At 33.6% G+C, this 25711-nt stretch overlaps 2 protein-coding genes across 3 annotated transcripts; one reads left to right on the top strand and one right to left on the bottom strand.

Moving 5' to 3' along the window:
• Nucleotides 1-213: 213 nt before the first annotated feature.
• On the bottom strand, nucleotides 214-25699 carry galene (potassium two pore domain channel subfamily K member galene). 2 transcript variants are annotated; one of them, XM_081976873.1, is made up of 11 exons: nucleotides 25499-25699; nucleotides 25249-25446; nucleotides 23150-23396; nucleotides 6188-6407; nucleotides 6008-6136; nucleotides 5680-5951; nucleotides 5533-5580; nucleotides 5170-5331; nucleotides 699-875; nucleotides 518-644; nucleotides 214-462 (listed from the first exon to the last, which is right to left on the bottom strand). In XM_081976873.1, the coding sequence occupies exons 2-11, from the start codon at nucleotides 25438-25440 to the stop codon at nucleotides 288-290; spliced, it is 1749 nt and encodes a 582-aa protein (XP_081832999.1). In that variant the 5' UTR covers nucleotides 25441-25446; nucleotides 25499-25699; the 3' UTR covers nucleotides 214-287. The 2 variants fall into 2 exon arrangements, with proteins under 2 accessions (XP_081832999.1, XP_081833000.1); XM_081976874.1 differs by lacking the exon at nucleotides 5533-5580 and having other exon boundaries at nucleotides 25249-25699.
• Nucleotides 11602-23133, top strand: LOC145727325 (uncharacterized). Its single transcript, XM_081976878.1, has 6 exons — nucleotides 11602-11742; nucleotides 17268-17391; nucleotides 17444-17605; nucleotides 17661-17853; nucleotides 17922-18171; nucleotides 22831-23133. Exons 1-6 carry the CDS (start codon nucleotides 11727-11729, stop codon nucleotides 22947-22949), a joined length of 864 nt encoding a protein of 287 aa, XP_081833004.1. The 5' UTR covers nucleotides 11602-11726; the 3' UTR covers nucleotides 22950-23133.
• Nucleotides 25700-25711: the final 12 nt, after the last annotated feature.

Below are 25711 nucleotides of genomic sequence, written 5' to 3'. Positions count from 1 at the left end.
TAAAACGGCCCTGTAAGCATTCCGAGTGGATATCTAACGATATCCTTTGGACAACCGGCGGGACGTTTAAAAATCACTTTGTGACCTAAATGTCCCATTTAAATGTAGCTAGGACTCTTCGGTCTTTCCATCGTTTGGTTTTGCTTTACGTGCACGAACGAAAATAGAATATAAATTGGACTGATGTTTTTTCGAATGCAGTAAATTGCTATATAGGCTAATAGTGACAGTTTTTATTGCAATTCTTTCAAGAAAATGTTATTTACAATAATATTACACCAACAGTATTAATCTTCTTCTTCAGAGTCATCAGAGTCGGACTTGATAATTCCTAGAGTTTTGGCAATGCTCTTGACGTTTGATATTACTTCTTCCTGTACCAAATTGAAGCTCATTGCTAGTAGGGAAATTCCAAATAACAGGTACAAGGAACACAATGCCATGCTTATTGTTGCTGAGTCTCTGTAAAAAGTAATTTTAATTAAAAGGTAATTAAATTAGGTTAATTATAATGTACTTGTCCTGGCTAACACCTTTAGCCGGCACCAAATCACCAAATCCTATGGTGGTTAGAGTGATAAAGCAGAAGTAGGCAGCGTCCAAATAGTCCCATCCTTCCCAACTTTTAAACAAATATGCACCGGCTTAGAATAAAAAATCGTTAATTAGTGAATTAAAAACGGATAATTTACAACAACCTAGAATATAACTAATCACCAGAAAAACGCACAACCATATGGGGACAGGTTTTGGTTTTTCCCGACCACTAGTTTCGTAATACTGGCTGTACTCATCGGCATCATCAGAGTCTGGGTCGTCCAGGTATTTGGGACGTTGTCCGTACCCCAAAGGAGTCATCATTTTAGGACTGTTGGCTAATAAATTTGGACATGTTACAGAATGCCTCAAATGTTAGTAGTTCAAATAATTTACTCACATTTACTTTTGTCATTAAATAAGTTAGTCTGATTTTAATTAATATTTTAAAGTTAAATGCTACTTTTTAAAAGTTAGATGAAATTAGTAGTTATTAAGTTACTTGGAAACCCTTTTTCAATTCTCATACAGGAAACTGCACGTATATGTTCCTAAAAACGAGGGTTGCCAGAAATATTGTAAATATTGTAATTTGTATAGAAGATCCATAGTAGTAGTATGAAAGTAGAAAAAAAATACATTACTGTTATCTTGTTCCAAATCCGTTTTGGTCATTTTCGACTTGTTACAGTATAGAACTGAGGTATCAAAGTGTACTTACGTCTCAAAGTACGTTTTTACTTCACCCTGTACATGTAAGTTAATTATTATTGAGAGCACTTTAGCACAATATGAATTTTGTATCTGAATCATTTTTAAAAAGTGTGTAGGAAAGGACCTCTTAGCGTTTAAATAGTGTTACAATGGAAGCCTTCTTTACTATCTTGAAGATTTCTTATGGTCTCAGGATTGTTAAAATTGACTTTGCAAGCCCTGTTACAGTCTCGAAGCCTTTTAAAATAAATAAATAAAATGCCTTTATTTCAACAACAATAAGTTAACAGAAATGTGTTGAAATACGTCAAATGGTTGCGTCAAAACGTCAAAACTGACACAAAGAACATTTACAGTACAATTATTACTTAAAATAAACTTAGATAGATGCAGAATAATGAAAACAAATACATATAAAATTAACACAAGACAGACAGCATAAGCGTGCACTGCTAGACCGAAAGTACCTCTTTCATTTTTATTATTATTTTTTATTTTCTAAATTATTTTCCATCAGAGTCCAGAAACTCCTGCAGTGAATACGGTTCAACATCACATAGGTACTTCTTTAAAGAGCTTTTGAAAGCCTGAATCGAGTTAATCTCCTTTATCCTTGCAGGCAGCTTATTGTATATGCTTATCATTGAGTACATGCAGTTGGTTTCAGTCAATGTTAATCGATGTTTAGGACAATTGTACAAGCGGTATTTATTGCGAGTACCATGTTCATGTGTGATGGCTGATAAAGAAAAACATCTAGGATGCTTCTTGAGGAACATTATGCACTCGAGCACATATATGGCTGGAACAGTCAAAAACCCGTTCTGTCGAAAAACCCCCCTACATGATTGTTTAAATGCCAGATTTAAAATTATTCTCAACGCTTTCTTTTGGATAACAAAAGGTTGCTCCAAGTTGCTGGCATTACCCCAGAACACAATTCCATATCGAAGCATCGAAATGAAATTGCCATAGTACACCACCACCGATGCTCCATAGTCAAGAAATCTTACCACAGTTCTGCAATGCAGTATTCAATTTTTTACAGAGATTGCGCACGTGAAATTTCCATTTAAGCGAATAATCTATCTGGACACCAAGAAGTCTGGCCTCCTCAACCACAGCCAGCACATCGTCACCGAACCTCACCTCAGATGGAACGTGCATTTTATTTTGTTGGGTTCTATACACAATACAAAGTGATTTTTCAGCGTTTAGAATTAGCTTGTTTTTGGAAAACCATGACTTTAAAGAATAGTAATATTCTTCAGCCCGCGCTACAAGTTCTGCCAAGCCTCCACCACTTATTACAAGATTAGTGTCATCTGCGTAATTTGCCAGACAAGCGGAAGGGCAAGCCTGCCAGAGGTCATTTAAGTAGATAATAAATAAAAGGGGGCCCAATACGCTACCTTGAGGAACGCCCAAATTAGTAACCAACCTGGAAGATTTACAGCTCCGGAGTACAACGCACTGAGGCCGGTCTTGAAGATACGAGCCGACCCACGACAAAGCTGGTCCTCTAACTCCGTACCTCTCAAGCTTTGCGAGAAGATCGGGGTGGCTTAAGCAGTCAAAAGCTTTCGATAAATCAAGGAAAAGCCCGAGAGCAAGCTCGCCCCTCTCGAGAGCCCGAAGCGTGGAAGAAACGAGCTCAAAGACTGCCGTCTCAACCGATCTTCCAGGCAGAAACCCATGTTGAAAATCTGATAAAAGGTTGTTTGATACAAGATTTTTACTGGTTTGTCATTGTCAAAATGTGTCATTGGAAGCTGTATTTACTGACTTCAAGCATTCTTATTTCTTTCAGATTGTCAAAATTAGTGCAACAAACGTCATACTTTCTTTGAATTGTCGTAAGCTGTCCAAGTTTTCTTATTAACTTATGATAGTCAAAATTTGATGTTTAGAGTTATTTTATATCTTGAAGCCTGTGTCTGCTACTGTCTTTACATTGTTAAATTTAAAGTTCTAAGCATTGCTCCTGTCTTAAAACCATCTTATAGGAAGCTGTCTTATTGCCTTACGATTGTTAGAATTGATGTTCCAAACGCTTTACCCTCTTTACTTTATCAAAATTTGACATTTCAAGTGTCTTAAATCTTTTTTTCTGTGAGATCATTAAATTTCAAGCTTATGTACGCTTTGCTACTGTCTTGAAACTATTTTACTGTCTTCGAAATGTCCTCAAATAATGTTGAAAGTCTAGTGTGTTGAAGCTCTTCTTATAATCTTCAAATTGCCATAATTGTCCTGGTAAAGTTAAATACTATTTTGAAGCTGTCTTATTTCTCTGAATTGTTAAAATTGATGTTCAAAACGTTTCACTCTCTTTAATTTGCAAAAATTTGACGTTTCAACTGTCTTGAAGCTTTTTTACTCTCTGAGAGTGTTAAATTTCAAGTTCTAAGCTTTGTTAACGTTTTGAAACTATTTTACAGTCTTCAAAATATTTTCAAATGACGCTGAAAGCTTTAGTAGTGTGTTGGCGCTCTTCTCATTGTCTTCAAATTGCCATCATTGTCCTGGTAAGTTTAATAACTGTCTTGAAGCTGTCTTATTGCCTTAAAATATATGTTTAAAACATTTTACTCTTTTTAATTTGCCATAAATTTGGAGTTTTAAGTATTTTGAAGTTCTTTTCCTGCCTTGAGATTGTTTAATTTGAAGTTCTAAGCTTTGTTACTGTCTTGAAATTATCTTACAGTCTTCAAATGGTGTTAAAAAGTTTACTAGTATTGTGAGCTTTTCTTATTGTCTTAAAATTGCCATAACTGACTTGGTAACTGTCTTGTAGTTGCCTTATTGCCGTAAAATTGATTTCCTATTGTCTTCAAATTACTATAATTGTCCTGATAAGTTTAATAACTGTCTTAAAGCTGTCTTATTGCAATACAACGGTTAACATTGAAGTTCTTTTACTGCCTTGAGATTATTTAATTTGAAGTTCTAAGCTTTGTTACTGTCTTGAAACTATCTTACAGTCTTCAAATGGTGTTAAAAAGTTTACTAGTATCTTGAGTTTCTCTTATTGTCTTCAAATTGCTATAACTGACTTGGTGAGTTTAATAACTGTCTTGAAGCTGTCTAATTTACGTAAAATTGTTAAAATTCTTCTTGATGCTCTTTTACTGTATTGAAATAATTTAAGTGTAAGTTCTAAGCTTTGCTACTGTCTTGAAACTATCTTACAGTTTTCAAAGTGCCTTCAAATGATGTTAAATGGTTTACTAGTATCTGGAAGCTTTTCCTATTGTCTTCAAATTACTATAATTGTCCTGATAAGTTTAATAACTGTATTATTGCCTTAAAATTCAAAACGTTTTACTTTCTTTAGCTTCACTCTCTCTTTTATTCTCTTGAGATTGTTATTAATTTCAAGTTCTAAGTTTTGTAACTGTCTTTAAACTATCTTACAGTCTTTAAATGATGCTGAAAACTTTACTAGTGTCTTGAAGCTCTTCTGACTGTTTTCAAATTGCCATAACTGACCTGGTAAGTTTAATAACTCTCCTGAAGCTGTTTTATTACCTTGAAATTGTAAAAATTGATGTTCAAAACGTTTTGCTCTTTTTAATTTTACAAAATTTGACGTTTCAAGTGTCTTAAAGCTCTTTTACTCTCTTGAAATGATGAAATTTCAAGTTCCAAGCTTTGTTGCTGTCTTAAAAATATATTACTGCCATTATTAATTTGCCATGAATGTTGGAACACACTCTGTGTAGACTGAGTTCGATGTGAGGTAAGAATAGGTTAGTTTAGGTTAATTTGTAAAAAACCACGATAGATTATGAAGCAAAACTTCATAAATAAACTTAAGTTAGTTGCGATACTGACAGAGGTGTCAGTGCATATTAGTGTAAAATATACAAATTTTTGCTACTAAACAAAAACAAGTATTTATTTAGTGTTACTCACGAATTGGTGATCTAGATTTCTTAGGTTTAATTTTCTGTCTGATTTTTAAAGGCTCATGACTGTCTTCCTTGTCTGATGACTCTTCGTCCGGAGAATAATTTCTAGGAGGCTCCAGGAAATTAGAAGACTTTGTCACTGACACCGCTCTCCTACCTGAAGATTCTAATAAAATTACATAAAGTTTAAAATCGGATACATAATCTTTTCACAAGGGGTTCAACAACACGAGTCAAGTTAAATTGTTCTGTAAAAAAGAACAAAAAATAGAAACTGTACAAAATATCCTCAAGGGAACAAAAATTTTCAAACAGGAAGTTTTGATTAGTATTAATCCTATAACTTCAAGGGAGAAAACTCAGTTACCTTTATAAACAATTCGATCTCGAAGTTCGGTTTTTCTTAAAGTTATACCTAAGGGCAATTAACATTGACACTATTTTAAAATATATTCAGGGCTGTGTTTGATGGAGATTATGGTCATTGAAACAATTTAATTTACAACTATATTACCTGGAACATGATTAGACAAAGCATCCTTTTTTCCTACTACATATCGATTACATAGTATGGGAGCGTCTCCTAATGCTGCAGGATCCACTTCCACTTCTTTAGGCTTTTGTTGAGGTGATTTACCTTCTTCTTTGTACAGTACCTGACGTTCATGGTTTGGATTGGTTCGTCCTTTTGGCAGGGAATTGCCATGTGAAAACCTGCTAGGTCTGTTTGGTAAACTGGCTCCCCTGCTTAAACTTGGTGTTCCACGTACAAATTCGTTAGGATATCTGAATATGTTAAATTGGTTGTATTATGGTGTTGTGACAGGTGAAATTGATTTAACCTGAGTTCAGTGTCTGAATGATAATTAGGTCCAACATCGGACAAACCATAACCACTGTCGTTGGATTTTGCAGAAGTCCTCACCGATCGTCTAAACGACGTTGCTGACCTAGACCTAGTTATTCTAGAACTAGATAAACATTTAGAAAAATTTTTAATTAACATAATTAAGTGGACGTACTCGTTTTTTGGTGGGACCCTGAAAGATCGTCCACGCTGTCGCTTTTTCGGTCGTTTTTGGCAGACAAAACAACAAACCCTCCAGTAAAGAAAGCGAAATGAGGTTGCCATAATATCACCAATATTAGAAAGGCAGAGCAACATCAATGGAATACCCAATATTGCATAGAATATGGTGACCACTTTGCCCCAGTTTGTTTTGGGTGTTATGTGACCATACCCTGAAACCCCAGTCTAGGTTAGAGTGACTTGACATTAATCATATAGCAATGACCTTAAAATTTGCAAAATTGTTCGGATGTTGCAATATCAACACCCATTCATTTTGCATGGGTATCTCTTATGATTAAAAAAAAAACAGGTATTCAACAAGTAGCCACATTATCGTTCTGACACTGACCCAATTCCGACACAAATCCGTCTAAAGTTTTTAATTTGTTCCGCCATTGTCTCGTCGTTTAATTGACGGCCCGGGTTTTAGGGCTTTGATTAATGGGTCATTTTTGTTTCACCTCGTATGTGTTCCGATATTGTGAAAATTCGGCGGATACAATAGGAAAAGGACGCTATAAATTCGGCGTTTTTAATTAATTCACCCGCGAAGGAGACAGAAACCGGGGAATAATAATTGTTGTTATTTAGATTTTTTCGGTAATGGACAAGGCTAAATTTGTGCGTATATCTGACAATGGAAACGGTCATTTTGTGTGGGCGAAGACTGACCTTTTCTAACGTAAATTCATATTTAAAAATCGTAAAAATACAGGAAATTGCAATGTAGCATCTTGTCAAGGGCAACTGTTATGCATATAGGTAAAGTTCGTACAATAATCTAATCAAATTATTTATATGATATGAATAACATAAATTTTGATACTATTATGAATGAGTCTATACTAGATACAGGGTGTCCGTTTTACGAGCTCAACAAATTAGGGCAAAGATGCGCATTTTCGAGCTTTGTAAGATTACAAAATTCCGACTACTTCCTGAATTATCTGAAAAAAAGTTAAATTTTGGAAAAAGGTTATTAATTTTTTCTGGACTTATTTGAAGAGACAAATGAAAATGACTGACACATCGTCAAAGCCACTTTTTCTCCTCTGCAATATGGCGCAATCAAATTTGGAATCCGACGTTTCGGTTTTCCGAAACCATCATCAGCTTTTCATATAAGCGCCATCTTGGATTTTTGCATTTTTAAATTCAGCTTTTTTTCTGGTTATGTTGATGTATCACATGTTAAGATTCGGACTTGCAGTTTGGAGGAAATATGAAAAATACTTTCTTTGCGAAGAGGGTCTTCTAAATAACCGCACATGACGTTGTTTTGATAAACAAATTATTGACAATGTTCTTAAAACATCTCTTATTTTGGTCCTCAAAGTGGTTATAGTGTTCATTAATATCAGTGCGTACAGTTTTATAAATAAGATCTTTCATAGTTTCCCATAAATAAAAGTCTAATGGCGAAAGATCTGGTGAGCGTGCCGGCCAACGGATGTTTCCATTATTTTTTAACTTTCTATGCTATTTAATCTGTGCCAAACTTACGTGAGTTACATTTCTGAAAGTGTTCACAATTTACTCACCGCTCGTAAAATGTCCGCTTCATTAACATTTTGTCTAATAACACCTCTTCTAGGGTTCCAAACTCTGCTAAATTTCGATGAAGTACCAGAAAGTAATTTTCCGCAGTTTGTTCTTTTCTGGATACCGCTGTAGGTATGTTTCTGAAGTAATTTGTACATTTCTATGCGATGCGTAATAATTTTCTAGCATATCTCCTTTTTCTTCACTTGAAAAGGGCATTTTAATAATAATGTTACACCGAATTAGTAAATGTAGGTGACGTTAAGTGACATCCAGTCGGAGTGTCAAAAAGGTGAATTTAAAAATGCAAAAATCCAAGATGGCGCCTATATGAAAAAACACAGCTGATGATGTCGGATTCCAAATTTGACTCCGCCATCTTGTAGAGGAGAAAAAATGGCTGTTACAGTGTCAGTCATTTTCATTTGTCTTTTTAAATAAGTCCAGAAAAAATTAAAAACCTTTTTCCAAATAATTCCGCAAGAAATTTTTAAAACGACATCTTGCAAAGTTCAAAAATGCGCATATTTCCCTAATTTAACCAAATTTAAATCTCTTCAAATAACCGAGATCCCCATGGTTGAGCTCGTAAAACGGACACCCTGTGTTCGACTGATCTTGTGAAGCAAGTTAGATTTTGCTCAGTTTACTTATATGCGGATGATACTCATGCTCATTTATGACTTCGCACCGGAGAAAGCGTGTTTTGAACTTGAAAGAATCAATAAGGATTTGACAGATGTATGGCTGTGGTCAAGTAGGAATGGACTCTCTCTTAATGTGAAAAAATCTAAATAACCTTAACAGAATACCACAAGTCGAATATGCGAGAAACTTGGGATCCCTTCAAATATCTGCTACCTACACAAGTTAAACTTAGGCTTGTGGAATCATTAATTGTGTCTCAGTTTGATTATTGTAACGTTGTATATTATAATTATCTAACTAAGGAATATAAGGAAAAAATATAAAATTTGTATATAAATTAGGAAAATTTGAAGAATATGTTACCCCTTAGTATATTGAAAAAGGAGTTTTAACGTATAATTTTTACTAAGGATTTAAAAAAACCGAACACCTGAATATTTGTGGACTACTTTTTTACACAGGAAAGATTTACTTAACTTAAATCTACAAAACATTGTCAGGTTTAATATAGCACTACAAAGAACGGCAAAGTTTGAGGGTTCCTTTCCCTATTTGGCTGTTAAATTCGGACATTGACCTTCTAATAAAATATAAGTGAAATGCATTCAAGAACTCTAGTATGCTTCTAGGCGAGCTTTCATTAAGCTTAGTATTTCTCATGAAAGTACTATAGGTTTTCCTTGGAAGACTGGACTTTCATTTGAATCTTCTTCCATAAATCTGCACGACATGTTTCAGATATAACAGTCTTGTGGAAAGAATTTTAGTTCTAATCATCATCTGGAAGGTGATCATCAGCAGTTTGAGAAGCAAAAGCATCAGACCAGTTATGCAAAGGTATTTGCAATTGGTTAGATCACTGTTCAGCAACAAAACCAATTTCACCTCCAAATTTGTCAATACTTTTGGACAAGCATAACATTAAAATTCCTTGTCCTTTGCTGTCTGTACTCGTGATTCTGCCCCATCGAAAGTTGTCCAGTCACGTAATTGCAACAATTTGTGCATTTTGTTCTACTAATGTCATGATAGTGTCCAGGTACTTGTCATCTCTGTTTTTCTCCACTCTAGCATCTGAAGATGTTTCCACCAATCTATCATCGTTGTCTCATATACAGTCTTCAAAATCTTTATTACTGTATGATATAGTTTAAGAGATTATTTTTTAGGAAATTATCTTATAAAATCATTAAATTTTAAATTTTGCATAAACTTGCAATTAATGTTCTTTGAATCCCACTTCTGAATTTATAGACTTTTAGTAGAAGTAGGTACCAACTTGTTTATTTTAAATGGATCACCCTAAATGTTTTTTACATTTATCAGAACTTATGTCTACAATTTTAGATTTTGGAGTGTCCTAAACTCTAATCAGACTGAGATAGAGCAAAACGGTTTGCAATTTTCTACTTAAACGTTTTGAGATTTATCATTTGATACAAATTTTTGACATTGGTAACTTGTAATGCAGATCATTATAAAAATCAGCTATTAATGTTAATGTTCAACAATATTTATTCAATAAAAAAATTTTTTCTACCATAAATTTTCAAGCAGAATTGATAAAACCGCTCTTGCAATAATTAAATTAATTTTATATATCCTGCTTCAAATGTATATGTTGGCCAAAAATACGCTTCACCAAAGATCGTATTATATGCAAAACGTAATAATTGAATTTTCTACTCAAATGTACGCACCTCCAAATAATATTTTAATATGATATTTACTTTTCGTTGCACCATAAAACAAATAATTGTGTATGGTTTTGTGTCCAATTTTTTTTACAGTTCAATACAGTTGTGAATATGTAGACTATAAAAAATAATTATGGGAACTTCCCAACTTAAATCGTATTTAAATGACCCAACAAATAAAACAAACAAAACAAGAAATGGAGTTGATATACTGTTCCTAACTTTGTAACAAAGCTTTAAATTTATTTTCCAGTTTTAAAACGTCAAGAAGTCAAATCAAGTTTAATTCAGCTGTTCCTAATGTAAAAGTTTTTCTCTTAAAAAGTTTGCTGGTTCGGGACATTATTAATTTTAAAAGGTTATGTATCATTTGACTGGGTAAATTAGATTTACACATACTTGCTTTGAAGCTAGAAAAACAAATAAAATGCAAGTAAATACAAAACATATCCAGGACATTAGACAAATTAAAAAAGAACAGTTTTCGTTAATTAAGATCAAATCTTACCACATTTGCTTGTAAAATATTTAGAACGTGTTCAGTTTAGTTTGAAATTGTGATATATTAGAAGACTTTAATTACCCTAGTATTTTATAATAATTATTACCGTATTATCCAAAAACCAGGGTTAATAAAACTTTTGTAATTTAGGATTAATTGACAGTGTCAAAAATTTTAATACTCAGAAATAAAACTTAGCCTAATCTATTCTGGGAGTTTGAATGTGTAATTTAGGGCAAATTAAATATGTTTTTAAGTAAAATTTCAATTATGTGTAATCAGTTAACAGAATTCTAATACAGAAAATTTAACGTCGACCAACTTCTAAAGTGAGAAATAATATTGTAGTAAACAAATTCTAAACCACATCAAACTGAAGGTGTTATAACCCAATGCCGATTCTGTAATGTATTTTTAATTAAAATTATTATTAATTATATTAATTTGTGCTTAGTTAATAAAGTCGTAATTCAAAAAATGTAACTTCAACTGGCAACTACAGTAAAATTCAATTTAAATACAAGAAGACATCAACAGTCAGTTAGGTCAGAAACCTAGGTTACTTAACAGTATATTTTGTTAATTTGACCGAACAAATGTAATTTTAAATTTAAGAAGTACTTCTTCTCGCAGTACCTATTTATTAACTTAAAAAAACTACATTAATAAGGGATGGTGTCGTGTTTTACACAATTTACAAAGAAACTGTTTTTATTGATTCTTATTCAGTTCAGTTGCGTTATTCCAATATTTAGGCCTAAAACTAAACCTGGAAACTCGCAAAATGTGTAACAAAACCGTGGGAGGTGAGCGACAAATCACCCACCCAAAACCGATCAATCAATACCCAAATAATAATGTTATATTAGCATATCGGATAGGTAACTGTAAATTAAGTCTAGTGCAACAAATCGTCAATTATTGTTTAAATGGTGGGGTGATATGGTACCTTCACATGGTAGTCTGCCCATCACAAGCCCCACTAAATAATTCAGAAGGTTACCAACGGGTATAAGAAGTATTACTCATTCCAAATTACGAAATTCTTGTGCAACTGTTGCTGGTGTTTATTGTTTACCGGTGTGTTTCTTCTTTGCATAATGGATGTTAAGTACGGTAAGTTTTTGTTGCATACAAATCACTGAGAATTTCACACACTTTTCATTTATTGTGTACGAGTTTTCCTGCACGATTTAATTTAAACTTTAAAGTGTCCTACTTTAGGGACAATTTATACTTAGTGAGATAACATAGAAGAAAAACTAATTGAGGGCATTCCGGTGGATTAAACCTAACGTAACCGCATATATTCACGTAACTTCAAACTACTTCAATAATGTTGTAATTACTTAATGCTGCTAATTTCTTCACGCTTTAAGAACCGATAAATTACACGCCGGATCCACCGATCGTTCCAGTCAACAGGACAATTTAAACCGTTGAAAATACGTCTTAATACCGCCGAAAATCGCGGGATAATCGAACGGGAAACCGGGAAGAAAAACGGGAATTGTTTTGCGGGAAACTGTACGAAAGTGAGATGAATTTATGTTGAAGTTGGAATCGCCGCTTAAAATTAAGTGGGAAGTTTTAAGGTGTAGCAAACTTGAAAAATAATGTCTACTAGGGCATTAAATTCTGTTAAAGCTCGTAAATTTTGAATTTTTCCATAGTAAAAACTGAGAAACAGGAATTTTATGATCTAAACTTTTTTTATTTACCCCAGTTAAACAGTGCAGAAAGTATTCAACTTGCTGTAATGATTGAAGTGCTGCAAGTTTAGAAACTATTCATTGTGGTTTTCGTTTAGCTTTGCAAGAACTTTTTAAACTGTTTCAAGAATTTAGATTGTGTACACTGGGATTTTGAGGTACATTCGGAATTGCACTTTATCATTTAACTGTTAATTTATTTTCATTGATGGGCTTTACAGAGCTTTCCTTTCTGTCTTTTGAAATTTCTTTTGGATCAAATTACCTAAAAACCAGCCTGTAAATTTACTTTATCTTATCCAGTAGTGATATAGACAGGAGAAGATAAGTAGATGGATGTGTACGAGGAAAAATTCTCAAAAATGTATTTTTGATAAAAATGAATTTAATTAATTTTAGCAGAATTCAAGAGAATGGTGCTAATAAATGCACATCAAAAGCACCAATTAAAGCAATGAAATTTGGATTATTCGGAAATTATAAAATGCCAAGTAGATGTGTTTCTTGGAGGAACCATAGAGCATATAGTCTTTACAGTTTCATGGAACCAAATTTGAGAGCCCTGACGTTAAGAAACACTTTTATACTTTTCTTACGTCACGTGACAGCTGTCATAACTGTCGAAACCCATTCAGCAGTGACCTGAATCTATAAAATTAGAAATAATTGAGCTAATTTGAGGAATAACATTAGAAGTTTTGTTTAAAAGCTCCATGGAGTCAAATTTGACGGTTGGTGCATTAAGCAACACTTTAATACTTAAAGTGCCAAATAAGAGTTTCTTTGAAGAATTGCATAGTAAGTAGTTCCTGAAGCTTCATGGAGCCAAATTTGACAGTTCTGACGTTAAGAAACACTTTTATACTTTTCTTACGTCACGTGACAGCTTTCATAACTGTCGAAACCCGTTCACCAGTGACCATATAAAATTAGAAATAGTTGTGCTAATTTGAGGAATAACATTGGAAGTTTTGTTTAAAAGATCCATGGAGCCAAATTTGACAGTTGGTGCATTAAGAAACACTTTAATACTTTGCTTGCATCACGTGACAGCTGTCATAACTGTCAACACTCATTCACTAGTGACCTGAAAATATAAAATGCCAAATAGAAATAAAGAATTGCATAGTAAGTAGTTTCTACAGCTTCATGGAGCCAAATTTGACAGTTCTGACGTTAAGAAACACTTTTATACTTTTCTTACGTCACGTGACAGCTTTCATAACTGTCGAAACCCGTTCACCAGTGACCATATAAAATTAGAAATAGTTGTGCTAATTTGAGGAATAACATTGGAAGTTTTGTTTAAAAGATCCATGGAGCCAAATTTGACAGTTGGTGCATTAAGAAACACTTTAATACTTTGCTTGCATCACGTGACAGCTGTCATAACTGTCAACACTCATTCACTAGTGACCTGAAAATATAAAATGCCAAATAGAAATAAAGAATTGCATAGTAAGTAGTTTCTACAGCTTCATGGAGCCAAATTTGACAGTTCTGACGTTAAGAAACACTTTTATACTTTTCTTACGTCACGTGACAGCTGTCATAACTGTCGAAACCCGTTCACCAGAGACCTGAATCTATAAAAGTAGAAATAGTTGTGCTAATTTAAGGAATAACATTGGAAGTTTTGTTTGAAAGCTCCATGGAGCCAAATTTGACCGTTGGTGCATTAAGAAACACTTCAATACTTTGCTTGCATCACGTGACAGCTGTCATAACTGTCAACACTCATTCACTAGTGACCTGAAAATATAAAATGCCAAATAGAAGTGTTTCTTTGAAGAATTACATAGTAAGTAGTTTCTGCAGATTCATGAAGCCAAATTTGACAGTTCTGAAGTTAAAAAACATTTTTATACTTTTTTTTACTTCACGTAAGAGCTGTCATAACTGTCGAAACCCGTTCACCAGTGACCTGAATCTATAAAATTAGAAATAGCTGTGCTAATTTGAGGAATAATATTGGAAGTTTTGTTTAAAAGCTCCATGGAGCCAAATTTGACCGTTGATGCATTAAGAAACTCTTTAGTAATTTGCTTGCATCACGTGACAGCTGTCATAATTGTCAACACTCATTCACTAGTGATCTGAAAATAAAAAAAATTCCAAATAGAAGAGTTTCTTTGAAGGATTGCATAGTAAGTAGTTTCTGCAACTCCATGGAGCCAAATTTGACTGCCCTGACGTTAAGAAACACTTTTATACTTTTCTTACGTCACGTGACAGCTGTCATAACTGTCAAAACCCGTTCACCAGTGTTCTGAAACTATAAAATTAGAAATAGTTGCTACTAAAAGTTGTGTTTAAAGATCCATGGAGCTAAATTTGACAGTTTTGACGTTAAGGAACACTTTTATACTTCTTTGCATGAGTTACGTGGCAGCTGTCAAAACTCACTCACCACTGTTTCACGGCCCTGTTTGATGAGTTTTGACAGCTGTCAGGTGTACTGTCGTTAAACGTCGTAGCTAGTGGTCCACGTTTTTTCAACCACACAAGTTAAATCCTTGAGCTTTTCGCCGTTGCCAAAATGACTCTACCAAGAGTTTTAGATTTGGCAACGTTGATTTGAGTGTATTTTCAAGCTTTTGCAAGTGGAAATGTTGTTTTTGAGCCTGAAAAACTGACGTTTTTTTGGTTGCGGTTTGGTGTGAGTTTAAAATGTCAAGATCACTCGTCCAAAATTCCATTACATGACTTGAAAAGTATCTTGAGCCATCTCTACAGGTGTATTAAAAGTTTTACGTGATAATCACATGCCTAGAAGGTAAAACAAAGCAAATTAAACAGTTTTGCTAACATGTTTCAAATAAGTAAAAAGTGACCTGTATCTTGTACGAAGCATTATTTATCACACAAAATATACAACTTTTATTTGTAACCTTTTTACTATTATCTGCATTTTTCCCTGATTAAAAACATTTGTTGCAATTCTATAGCTGGTATTCAATTTTGTTAAGCTTATAATCTAGTAAATTGCTAGTAAAAGTAAACTGATGACGCCATTTATATGCCAACAATGGCCATATTTGTGGTTTGCACTGTATATTAATAATAACCTTTTGTATTGAATTTAAATATTGATGCTACTTATTCCACACCTATACCATTTGCATTTGTGGTACAAAATGAGGTTATTTGTGCAGGATTTGTGAACATATGACAATAACACAGTATAACAAATGCATACATTGAGGTTTATTTATTATGACTATTAAAAAAAATATAAATAAAAAAGGTGTAAAAACTGTACACCTAATTTAAGTAGTTTGAAAATTCAGACTCTTATTTAATGAAAACATGAATATACTTATTATGATCAAGATGGTTTTAGGTTGTAGAAATTTGCTTCTCTTTCTTTTTTCTGTCTTTTAGTCCCCCATACGTAGGAATATGTTAATACCATTTCAGAAAACGGTTACAGAGTAAAAAAATTGCTTTGGCGTACTCTAGCTCTCGTGAAAATATATTATTGTATCTGTGGGACACCCTGCATATGAAAAATACTAAAACTTTTTTCAGTTCTAATAAATAAAAGTAAGTGGCAAACAGAGAACTGTATTAAAAAATTTTTTTACCATATTATTCAGTCATAATTACTAAATGATCATTTGAACTTTCTCTTGGTAAATATTTTATGGGTTTTGTTTGTTACGTTTGTTACACCCGTTTACCCCTGATTTGAATTGAAAATACACAGCCGTAATGAAGGATTTCAAGATATATGTATAATACAAATAGAAAATTATAATAAAAATACTCTTCAACATATTTTAAACTCAATTTTAGCTATTACCAATCTGAAAAATGTCATTTCGGATGTAAATTGTATTCAAAACCCAGGGACGTATCAAACATTTTCAAGAAAAAGCTGTAAATTAAAAAAGCCCAGTAATGACCAATGTAGAATTTTAATTCTTGCACTTCACTGAATTTTCAAAACAGTTTTCGTAGTAATCATGTTGACTTTGGCTGTCTCAAACCTGGAAACTGTCATTTAGGTTGTGTGTGTGTGTGGTTTGCAAAACACAGAGACGTATCAGAATACTTCAAGAAATAAACTATAAATTTAATAAGTATAGAAAGAATCAAAGTAGTATGTACCTGTGGCAAAAATTGAGCAACCAAACAATGAAAATACAAAGAATTTGACTGTGACAAATAAAGAAGTAAAAATGACATTCAAAACACTTACGCTACCATTTTTACGTCATTTCAATCACTTGAAAAAAGTCGAAATGTTTTTGATAACACGAATATGTGGTTTGTCAAATCAGTATTTGCTTGAGGTAGAAGATTTAGTTACCTGTGCCTGTTCTCTACAGGGTGTCCTATAATCATATCATCAAATGAGTTTGGTTCTACAGCTTTTGATGATCAACTTGTGACACTTTAAATCTAATAAAATGCATGAGTAATAACATCTTCAAATTCTATTTCACATAATTTAGCAAACATCGAATTTCCAGTTCAACAACAAATAACGATTCCCCGTACCACTTGAACCAATATGTCACCTGCATTTAAGTTTCAAAAACTTTCCGGTATAACCTAAACGAAAACTTGATATCAGTTTAATCGCTTAACCTCTAGAAAAGCAAAGATGATCTCCGAGTCGTTGCTAAAAGCAGTCGAAACTTTCTGGCCTGGCAAATGTTTGTTCGACAGGCAAATTAATCATTTTCTTGCTGAGTTATTAGATCAATGCATAATGTCGAAAAGGAAAACCAAAGTCAAGGCTTACAGTAATTTTATTAGAATCAATCGACGTGCAAGGTCAACATTGATTCGATATTTTTGTGTCAGGGTGAAATGTGGGTGGAATATTATTTACGTTTATTACTAGGTCACAAACTGATATTTGGTTTTACCAACTATTATAAAAATTTGCTTAGATTACAATTATAAATCTAATTACAGTTTTTCTGGTTGTTACGTTGTGCCTGTGCGATGCTGATCAAGACGACAAAAAATGGGTTTGGAACGAGAATAACCGCAATCCGAACGAAAGAAGCTCAAGAAGTGGTCTGGCATTACAAAATGAGTAAGCCACCCCTTTCAAAACTTTACAACAACTTAAGGAATTTTTCCTGCAGCAAATCTCGCTACAATGTGTTTGAACAACCTGACGAATATTTGCCTGAAAGTTCCAACTTGTTCAACCCTCACGGTCCGCCTAGTTTAGGTTTAAACCAAAGACCACCATCTTACCAAGGAGTACCTCCTGGTGCTCTAGGAGCAGGAGTACTTGGAGAAAGGTAGAGCATAGTACTCAACTAAAAATGTTGTGGAACTAATTTATTGAAGTTTCAGACCTGGAGGAGTTTACGGAGGTGGATCTTTCCAGCCAAACTACGGAAGTCAAAGACCCTACAGACCGGACATTGACAACTCCCAAGTTTTGACCGGACCAGTCCCAAGTTTCGTCAAGGAAGGACCTTTTAAAAACTTTGATAAATGCAAATGCGCTGAAAAGTTCAATTGCAACTCTCCTGGCATCTCTTACGTTAGTATTTTTTGTTTTAAAAACACAAGTACAATACAACTGTAATAAAAATATTATTTCTGTTTTAGGGTCACTGTGATGTAGGAAAACAGTATTGCTGCTACTCTAGTAAAAAAGAGCTTGGCGGTCCTTTACCATCGCAGCCGGTGCACTCAATTGAAAACGGCGTTTTAGTAGGTCCTGGTGGTCCATTAGATCCTATTCCTGGAGCTAACAACTATCCAAGACCACCTAAACAAGTTGGTGCTGGATTTTACCGACCCGGACCATCTGGTTATCAGGGACAACCTGGTAGTTTTGGAGCCGGCGGACACAGAGGTAAAGTTTATTCGCAGGAAGGAGAATTTTCTCCTTTCCTCATTGTGCTATGAAATTTTTGTGGGATGGTGTCCAGGAGTTTTTTCCTCCCATAAATTTTAAGGTCTCCATGTTACGATTATGGCCTCTAAGAAATTTCTTCGTAGCTAGTTTTAGTCGTTCCCTGTCAATTTGCTAAACCTTGAGGTGGTTGACCTGTATTTGTCTTCATAAGTAAAGCGAATGTCGTCTTCTGACGCTTAGAAAGAAAGAAGAAGACAATTTCAAAAATTTGCCAGGTATTTCGATTTCCTCAGTAATAGATGTTCCAGAGACGGTTCAATGAAAACATCCTGCTCTGGTTTCAAACACAGTGTTCTGTTTTCACCAACGAGTGGATTTGGAGTCTCTTCTCCACTATTTTCTGGCTGGGTAACTATTTTTTGTCCTGCCTAGAAATGTCTGATAATGCAGAATTTCGACCTCCATATTTTATTGTTATAATCTGGGATTAGTTCCTGGGTATAGTGTAATTACGCTTTGTTTTCATTACGGTCATACAGTCTTTTTTGAAGAAAAATGACATCCCAACTATTCTCTGAATGTCTGAGCGTTCATTATGGCAGATAATTTATTCATAATTATCGCTAATCTGTTCGATTTTTGTTTAAATATGGAGAAATAGAGAGAAGGAAGAGCAGAAAGTTAAACAGAATGACAAGCACAATAAAGCAGTAAAAAGAACAGGATAACTAAATTAACCTTTAAGAGAGAAGGGGAAATGCAAAGGGAGAAATACAAAACAAGTTGATTTAGTTGAATTGAGAAAGTTAGGTTAGGTTGAAGGAAATTAAGATAAAAAACGGAGAAAGAAGTAGAAGAAGAAGAAAAACTAGAGGAAAGAACAGAAGAAAGTAAAACAGACTGACAAACACAGTAAAGTAGTAAAGAAAGGCGGCATATACACAGAAACTCCCAAGTAAGCTGGAATTAACAGAGTTAGCTTAGGTTGAACTAAAAAAAGAAGAGAAGACAGAGGAGTTAAACGCAGTGTTGGGAGCCATCTAGCGGTTAAACAGAACGAGCGTTAATTCAAAAATTCTTTATACAGTGTGTTTGTCAACTGAAACGCACACTAATTGGTTTTCTAGTTATTGTCAATTAGTGATTATTATATTTGGCAACACAGCTACACTTTACACATTTCGTATTGATCTGAAGTGTGCTGTAGAGCAGCATTTGGTGGGCAAACTAAGTATATTCTCTAAGAACATGGACAGTTTATCCCAAAATTACAGGATGGATCGACCAACACCAAATGCCAAGAAAACCAATTTTTAAAAAAGTACAATTTTTATTGTAAAGTATTTTAGCTTCTTTCCAGAATTATTCTAATTTTGTAATGTAACGTTGAATGAATATCGTTCTGTTTCTATGAACTCTACCACTCTGAGGACTATACTGAGGATAAGATATAATGAATTTTCAATTTTGTGATTGTTATTCTCGTTTCACAAAAACTGTTATTTTGACTACAAACAAGATACTCATTTATTTTATACAGGCAATTTGGAATAAAGACAGTTGATGGTAGAGTTTAAGACTAAAGCACCATTTAGTGACTTAAAATAGTTTTTAATTAATTGTATTTTAACTAAAGCTGACAGACTGTTGGCTTTGGATTACAGAAAGTTTGTTTAAACTTTGACGTAATATCACACAACATATAATTCAAGTAAAATTGTATCGTAGGCCTATTAATAACAGGCATCACTCTAAAGGTGACTTTTCCCGCACAATCCATCTTCTAATAATGTTGGAAATAAAACTGGAATCAGGTAGTTTGATTGAATTTATCGACCCGGAACTCTCTAAATAACCACAATTTTCCATCGAAGACGTTTTGATAGTCGCGTCTCGTGTTTTCCACAACTTAATGTCCCAAAAGCACACTAAAAGCTTCCAGTGATTGATTTATTGGGACGGAGCTTTTATGCGAAACAATTTGTTGACCTGGGAACCTTTAAAAACCTTATAGAGTTATATCGTGAATGTTAAGCTATAGGGAAAATTTTACTTTATTTCAATTACAGTTATCCAGGCTGACTTTCCAGGATTTCTCAGTGTCAGCAGATTTGCACTGCCCCTATTATGTCAAGAAACTGTAATTTGATATTTGAAAAAAAAGACAAGCAGGAACATGCAATGAAGCTGACATTTTCAGCTTTTGGTTTGAATTCTGTTTTTGAATGAGTCGATTTTAATCGGTAAATTTCCTAAATAATCAAAATAAAATTCAATCCGTAAATTTCAATAAATAATGTAACCCAATTATCAATAACATTAGTAACCTTAGATAAAAACACTTAATGTGTCAATGAATAAACTTATTTATTGTATTAATATAGGAAACAAAGTAAAATGGCATAACGTAACAACGTATTAGAGAAAAATACATGTTTGTGGTAAGAAATGTAGACCTCTAGCTTGAGGCGTTCCTGAGATATTCAAGAAAAAAAAAGTCAACTTTGCCGACCTCTAGGGACCAAACAGTGCAACTTAGACCTGCCACGTGATAACTCCATTTATTAGCTTTCTTTTGTCATTTGATGTATCTATACAGAACGTTGCAAATAATCAAATTATGGACGATTTTTTGAAAAACTCCACGAAATTTTGATTCAAATTTGGGATTTTTGGGATTACTATACTAACAGCGGTCATTTTGGATTTTGCTCAATCAAAGTATCCTTTTTTACTAATTAAAAACTGGAGAACACGAATTTGACGTCCATTTTTCTCTAACTGGACGGTTTCGGAGATAATCTTTAACTTGACTGACACCCTTAAAAATTACATTTTTGCAAATGACACTCCACGTCACGTTTTTACCATTAATCTAAAGACAGTCAAAGAAAATTTTTTAAATTAAAAAATTTTCGATTATATCTATCCCCTGTAAAAAATGTCAGAAATTCAGTTTTTTATTTTTCAATGTCAATGTAATTGTACAGAAAAATGTCATATTTAGGAAAAGTTGCTTCTTATCGGGGTGTATACGTGATAAAAATATCAGACCCCTAACTCAAACCGTTTTTGAGATATTTATGAAAATATTCGAAAGGAAATAATCAACTTTGACGTCCTCTAGCTGTCAAACGGTAAAACTTATTCTGGTCCGGTCAACGTCACGTGATAGCCCCATTTGCTTTATTATTGGGTGTGTCTATACAAAATATTTCAAATAAGCCCGTTATGCAGATTTTTATGGAAAATTGCATAAAAATGTACCTAAAAATCAGTTTTTCTGAGGCTGTCTGAGAATATGATTCTGCTGTCAAAATGACACAAAATAAAAATAATCTTATTTTTAATATCAAAATTTCAAATACAACTAGACAATATGAAAACTAAATCAATAAATTCAAATTACAGCTGGAAAAAATCAGAGGAAACTGTCAACAATGTCAAAAAATCAAATTTAATAGTTTTCAACGGTGTTGCGCTTAGAAACTTTGCTCTCTGTGAAATCATTTGACAGTTTGTCACGTGACACCGGTTCGTACGTCAACATATGTCAAAGACGTCAAATTTTCATCTCACTCACAATTAATACGTCACTACCACTAGCCCTGGGACTGACTTTACATATTTTTAACACACTGTTAATTCACCTTATTATCCATTTTACTTGGATTTTTGTTATATTTTACTTGAATATGTTCACACATGTCTTTGTAGTGACATCTATTAACCAACATACCAAATGAAAATTTTGTGTTGTTTAGAGCTTTGCTCTAAAAAGATCGATATTTATATTTTCCTATTTGGTTCTGTCTCCTTAATAAAGATGGCGCCGTAAGTTCTGTAAACTTGATTTTATGCCAATGAATATCTCAATTTTGTAAGTGATAAGGTCTTTTATGTGGTGAATTTACTTTAAAACCTGATTGTAATCCGAAAATTATCAGTATGACACAATTGAAGCAGAGAAACTCCAAAAATAAACTTTTTGCTGACTTGATAGATTTAGAAAAAAAGACAGGTCACAGTTGATGTTCGGCGGGCATCTTAGTGAATATACACATACAGGGTGATCAAATAATGCATGCAATTTTTGCTTATATAGGAAATATACTTTTGCTCCTGTTTGAATTTAGACATTTTGGATATCTTAACAATATGTCTTATGATGTCTATTTTTATCTTCTTCTACATTATATTTTCTTAAGTAAATTGGTAAAAAAAGCCCAATTAAGTGGTCAAGGAGTTAAAATCCTAAGACTTTTCTTTTTGGAAGGCATTTGAAAAATAGTATTTATAGTACTAAACCAAACTTTGTGGAAGATTTTTGACATCGATCGCATTATAGTTTTGAATGCAGAGAAATATGAGTAGAATTCAGCATATTTGATTAAGTTAACAACCAATTTTCTAAGAAGTTAATTCTGCTTAGTATTTACTTTAATGTTGGGATTAAGGTCCAGTTGTACAATCACAGTTCAAAGACCGGTTCAGTTGCACTGCGACTGGTAGTTGACCTTTGCTATATAAAATACATTGCTGTCAAAGTGACTTCTGACTTAAACCAGGTTCAAAGTTCACTTAAACAACTACTTTTAAGTAATGTCTTCTTCCTATTCGAACGGTTTTGGGAATGAATAACTTATTTTCTTCTAGAACCAAATGAATACTCCGCTGCTCACGGAATTCTAGTAGGACCTGGAGGACCTTTCGATGCTCCAAATTTTGGATTAGGACGATCAGCAAAAAATAGCAGAGCCTCACCAAAACTGTAAACTGACTTCCCAACAGAAGAACCAGTAATAGCATTCCTTAGCAAGTTACCAATATAAATTCAGTAAGACTGCCCATAACAATTTTGTTTGTTACGTTTTTTTAGTTTGTACTATCGTAGTTTAAGCCTATATTTAGAAATTTTTGTGCAATAAATATACTAAGCAATAAACTAAATTATTAGAATATGTGGTTTTCTTACCTATCGTGGTTATGACAACGATGGAGTAGAATAGGGAACCAGCCTTGGTCCATTGCACCTTGTTTGGGTCTTCCTCACCATCCCATCCGTCTTTGGCCATTGATTTTAGTAAGGAATTTTCGAAATCCTTTAAATATTTTACAGCCACTGGTATGAAGTTTTCCTCATTTAAAGCGTCCATTTCTTGGGTGAAATTCCATAAGTAGAGTGTGGTGTTGTCTCGGATATGGCTGATAGATTTCTTCACCTTAGAATCAAAATATCAATAATGATGGTCAATAAACTAAAACAAGGAAATTATAGTATATTATTCAACGAGTTGAATAATGACACAATTGTTCTTCTGTTAGGCAAAAGTTATCAATCATTATCAAATTTATTGCACAAACACATTCTAGATATTGGAGGTGTCAAAACCAAGGGTTGCCAGATCTATTGAATCGATTTTCCCTGTCAGAAAAACAACCTTCTTTTTAGATTATAATTTGTTAAGCTAGTCGCCCATTAGTCTAAACCTTCTAAAACTTTAATCATTTTGACAATCAATCAGTATTACTTTTAATTAGTTTTTTGCTGGTGATTGTGACGCAAGAGTCACAAGTCGCTGAAGAGAGACTATGTCAATTTGGTTCAAATTTGCTTGAAATATGTCGCTATCTTAATCCCTTTTGCCATAAGAAATAACAGACAGTAGCGAGCGAAAATAGATTATGATACATTTTTTTAAATAAATAAATTAGAAAACCATGAATTTAAAAAAAAAATCAAGATTTTAATATCCCAGCAGATTTCTCCTTTTTCTATCTCGTTTTCTTTCGTTATTTGTGATTGCTCTTTCCCTATCACCTTTGAATCTCTTTCTCTTGCCGTTTCCTTCAAACTGCCATCTTGCTTCTCATTCTTTAAAGATGATAGGTGTCCATATTTGACACGTGCTAATTTGGTTACTATGACAGCTGGAAATTTCGTTCAAACGTTAAAATATAGCCCGTAATTTCGTCCTCCTTTTATCTTAACACAATTTTCTTTAAAAAATTAGAAATAACCAAGATATTTGACATGAAATACAACAGTGTAATTGTACTAGAAATATTGAAAGTGTCACAATTTGACGGCTCCTAACTTGGTTTTTGTGACAGTTAGGAGATTCGCTCAAACGTCACAATGTAGCTCGTAATTTTTGTTTTGTTTTATGTAAATACAATTTTCTTTAAGAGATCACTTATAGGCAAGATTGACCGGCAAACAAGTTTTTTAAAGATGTCACAGTTTGACAGCTCCTAACTTCATTCCTGTGACAGTTAGGAGGTTCAGTCCAACTTCAAAATGTAGCCCAAAACTTCTACTTTCTTTTCTTAAGACAGTTTTAACAAAAAAATACTTGAGAAAACCGGTCTTTCCGTTTTTCACAAACTGTGTTTCTATGACAGCTAGAAATTTTGTTCAAACGTCAAAATATAGCCCGTAAGTTCATATTTCTTTTATCTTAACACAATTTTGTTTCAAAAACCATAAATAACCCAGATATTTGAGTAGTGTCAAACTCTTTCTCTTACCGTTTCCTTCAAACTGCCATCTTGCTTCTCATTCTTTAAAGATGATAGGTGTCCATATTTGACACGTGCTAAGTTGGTTATTATGACAGCTGAAAATTTCGTTCAAACGTCAAAATATAGCCCGTAATTTCATATTTCTTTTATCTTAACACAATTTTGTTTCAAAAATCCTAAATAACCGAGATATTTGATATTCGAGTAGTGTCAAACCTAAATTTTCCCAGTTATTCTCCTAGGAAATATTTTTTTCCCGAAAGGGAAATTTTCCGGAAAAGATTCCCTAATTATCTGGCAACCCTGTCAAAACCTGCATTGACAAGAAAATATTCTATGTCACTTACCTAGAATTTTACGTTTATTTAAGAAAATCCTCACTCAGAAATGACCGAAGCATAATGTAAACTATTTGTAATACCACACACCAGTTTCTAATATTTACGCCATTTCAAATTAATTACAGCAAAAATCGACAGATTATTACAACTGATTTAAGGAGTTAATTAGTCTTTCCTACGTATTAATTAAAAGCAAATATTCATTTACCTCTCTTTCATGATCCACCTCCAAAGCTTCAAAAGTAACAGCCCCCAGATAACAATAAGAAACCACCATAGAAATCAGAGTGGCATGACTGAAAATACAGGTAACAGTTTTCCAGGTGTAGTGAAGAAAACTGGAACAACAGGTACGTTTCTCCTCGTCCAAAGATTCTGGATCGGAACGGTAACGCGACATTGTTTTCTGTTCAAAAACACTTATCACATGTCAACAATAAACGTGTTTTTCACCTTACACTAATTTCCAGTTTTTCTCAATTCAATTGCCGGACTGTCCAGCTTCGGAATGGCTATTTTTAAAAGCATCCACGTTACGGCTCGATGTTAAGCAGGCCAGTATTTACATAAACGAAAATAGAATATTATAACATGTGGGCTAGGTACTCGAAAGGAGCAATTAGCGATGCCAGATTTACGGCGTTTATCCGGAAATTTATGGTTTAATTAAA

Source organism: Ips typographus, linkage group LG3, assembly GCF_016097725.1.
Source record: "Ips typographus isolate SLU linkage group LG3, UJ_Ityp_2.0, whole genome shotgun sequence".
NCBI lineage: Eukaryota > Metazoa > Arthropoda > Insecta > Coleoptera > Curculionidae > Ips > Ips typographus.
The sequence above is the reverse complement of the archived record's forward strand: the minus strand, read 5'-3'. Positions and strand labels throughout refer to the sequence as shown.

Bases quoted from the DNA above. Each gene is read 5' to 3' on its own strand.
- LOC145727325 (XM_081976878.1), top strand. The intron at 17,606-17,660 runs GTAGAGCATAGT...TTGAAGTTTCAG, and splicing joins GCAGGAGTACTTGGAGAAAG to ACCTGGAGGAGTTTACGGAG. The intron at 17,854-17,921 runs GTTAGTATTTTT...TTTCTGTTTTAG, and splicing joins ACTCTCCTGGCATCTCTTAC to GGTCACTGTGATGTAGGAAA.
- galene (XM_081976873.1), bottom strand. From the start codon at position 25,440: ATGTCGCGTTACCGTTCCGATCCAGAATCTTTGGACGAGGAGAAACGT. The intron at 23,397-25,248 runs GTAAATGAATAT...TTTGATTCTAAG, and splicing joins AGGTGGATCATGAAAGAGAG to GTGAAGAAATCTATCAGCCA. The intron at 6,408-23,149 runs GTAAGAAAACCA...CTGGGGTTTCAG, and splicing joins CGTTGTCATAACCACGATAG to GGTATGGTCACATAACACCC.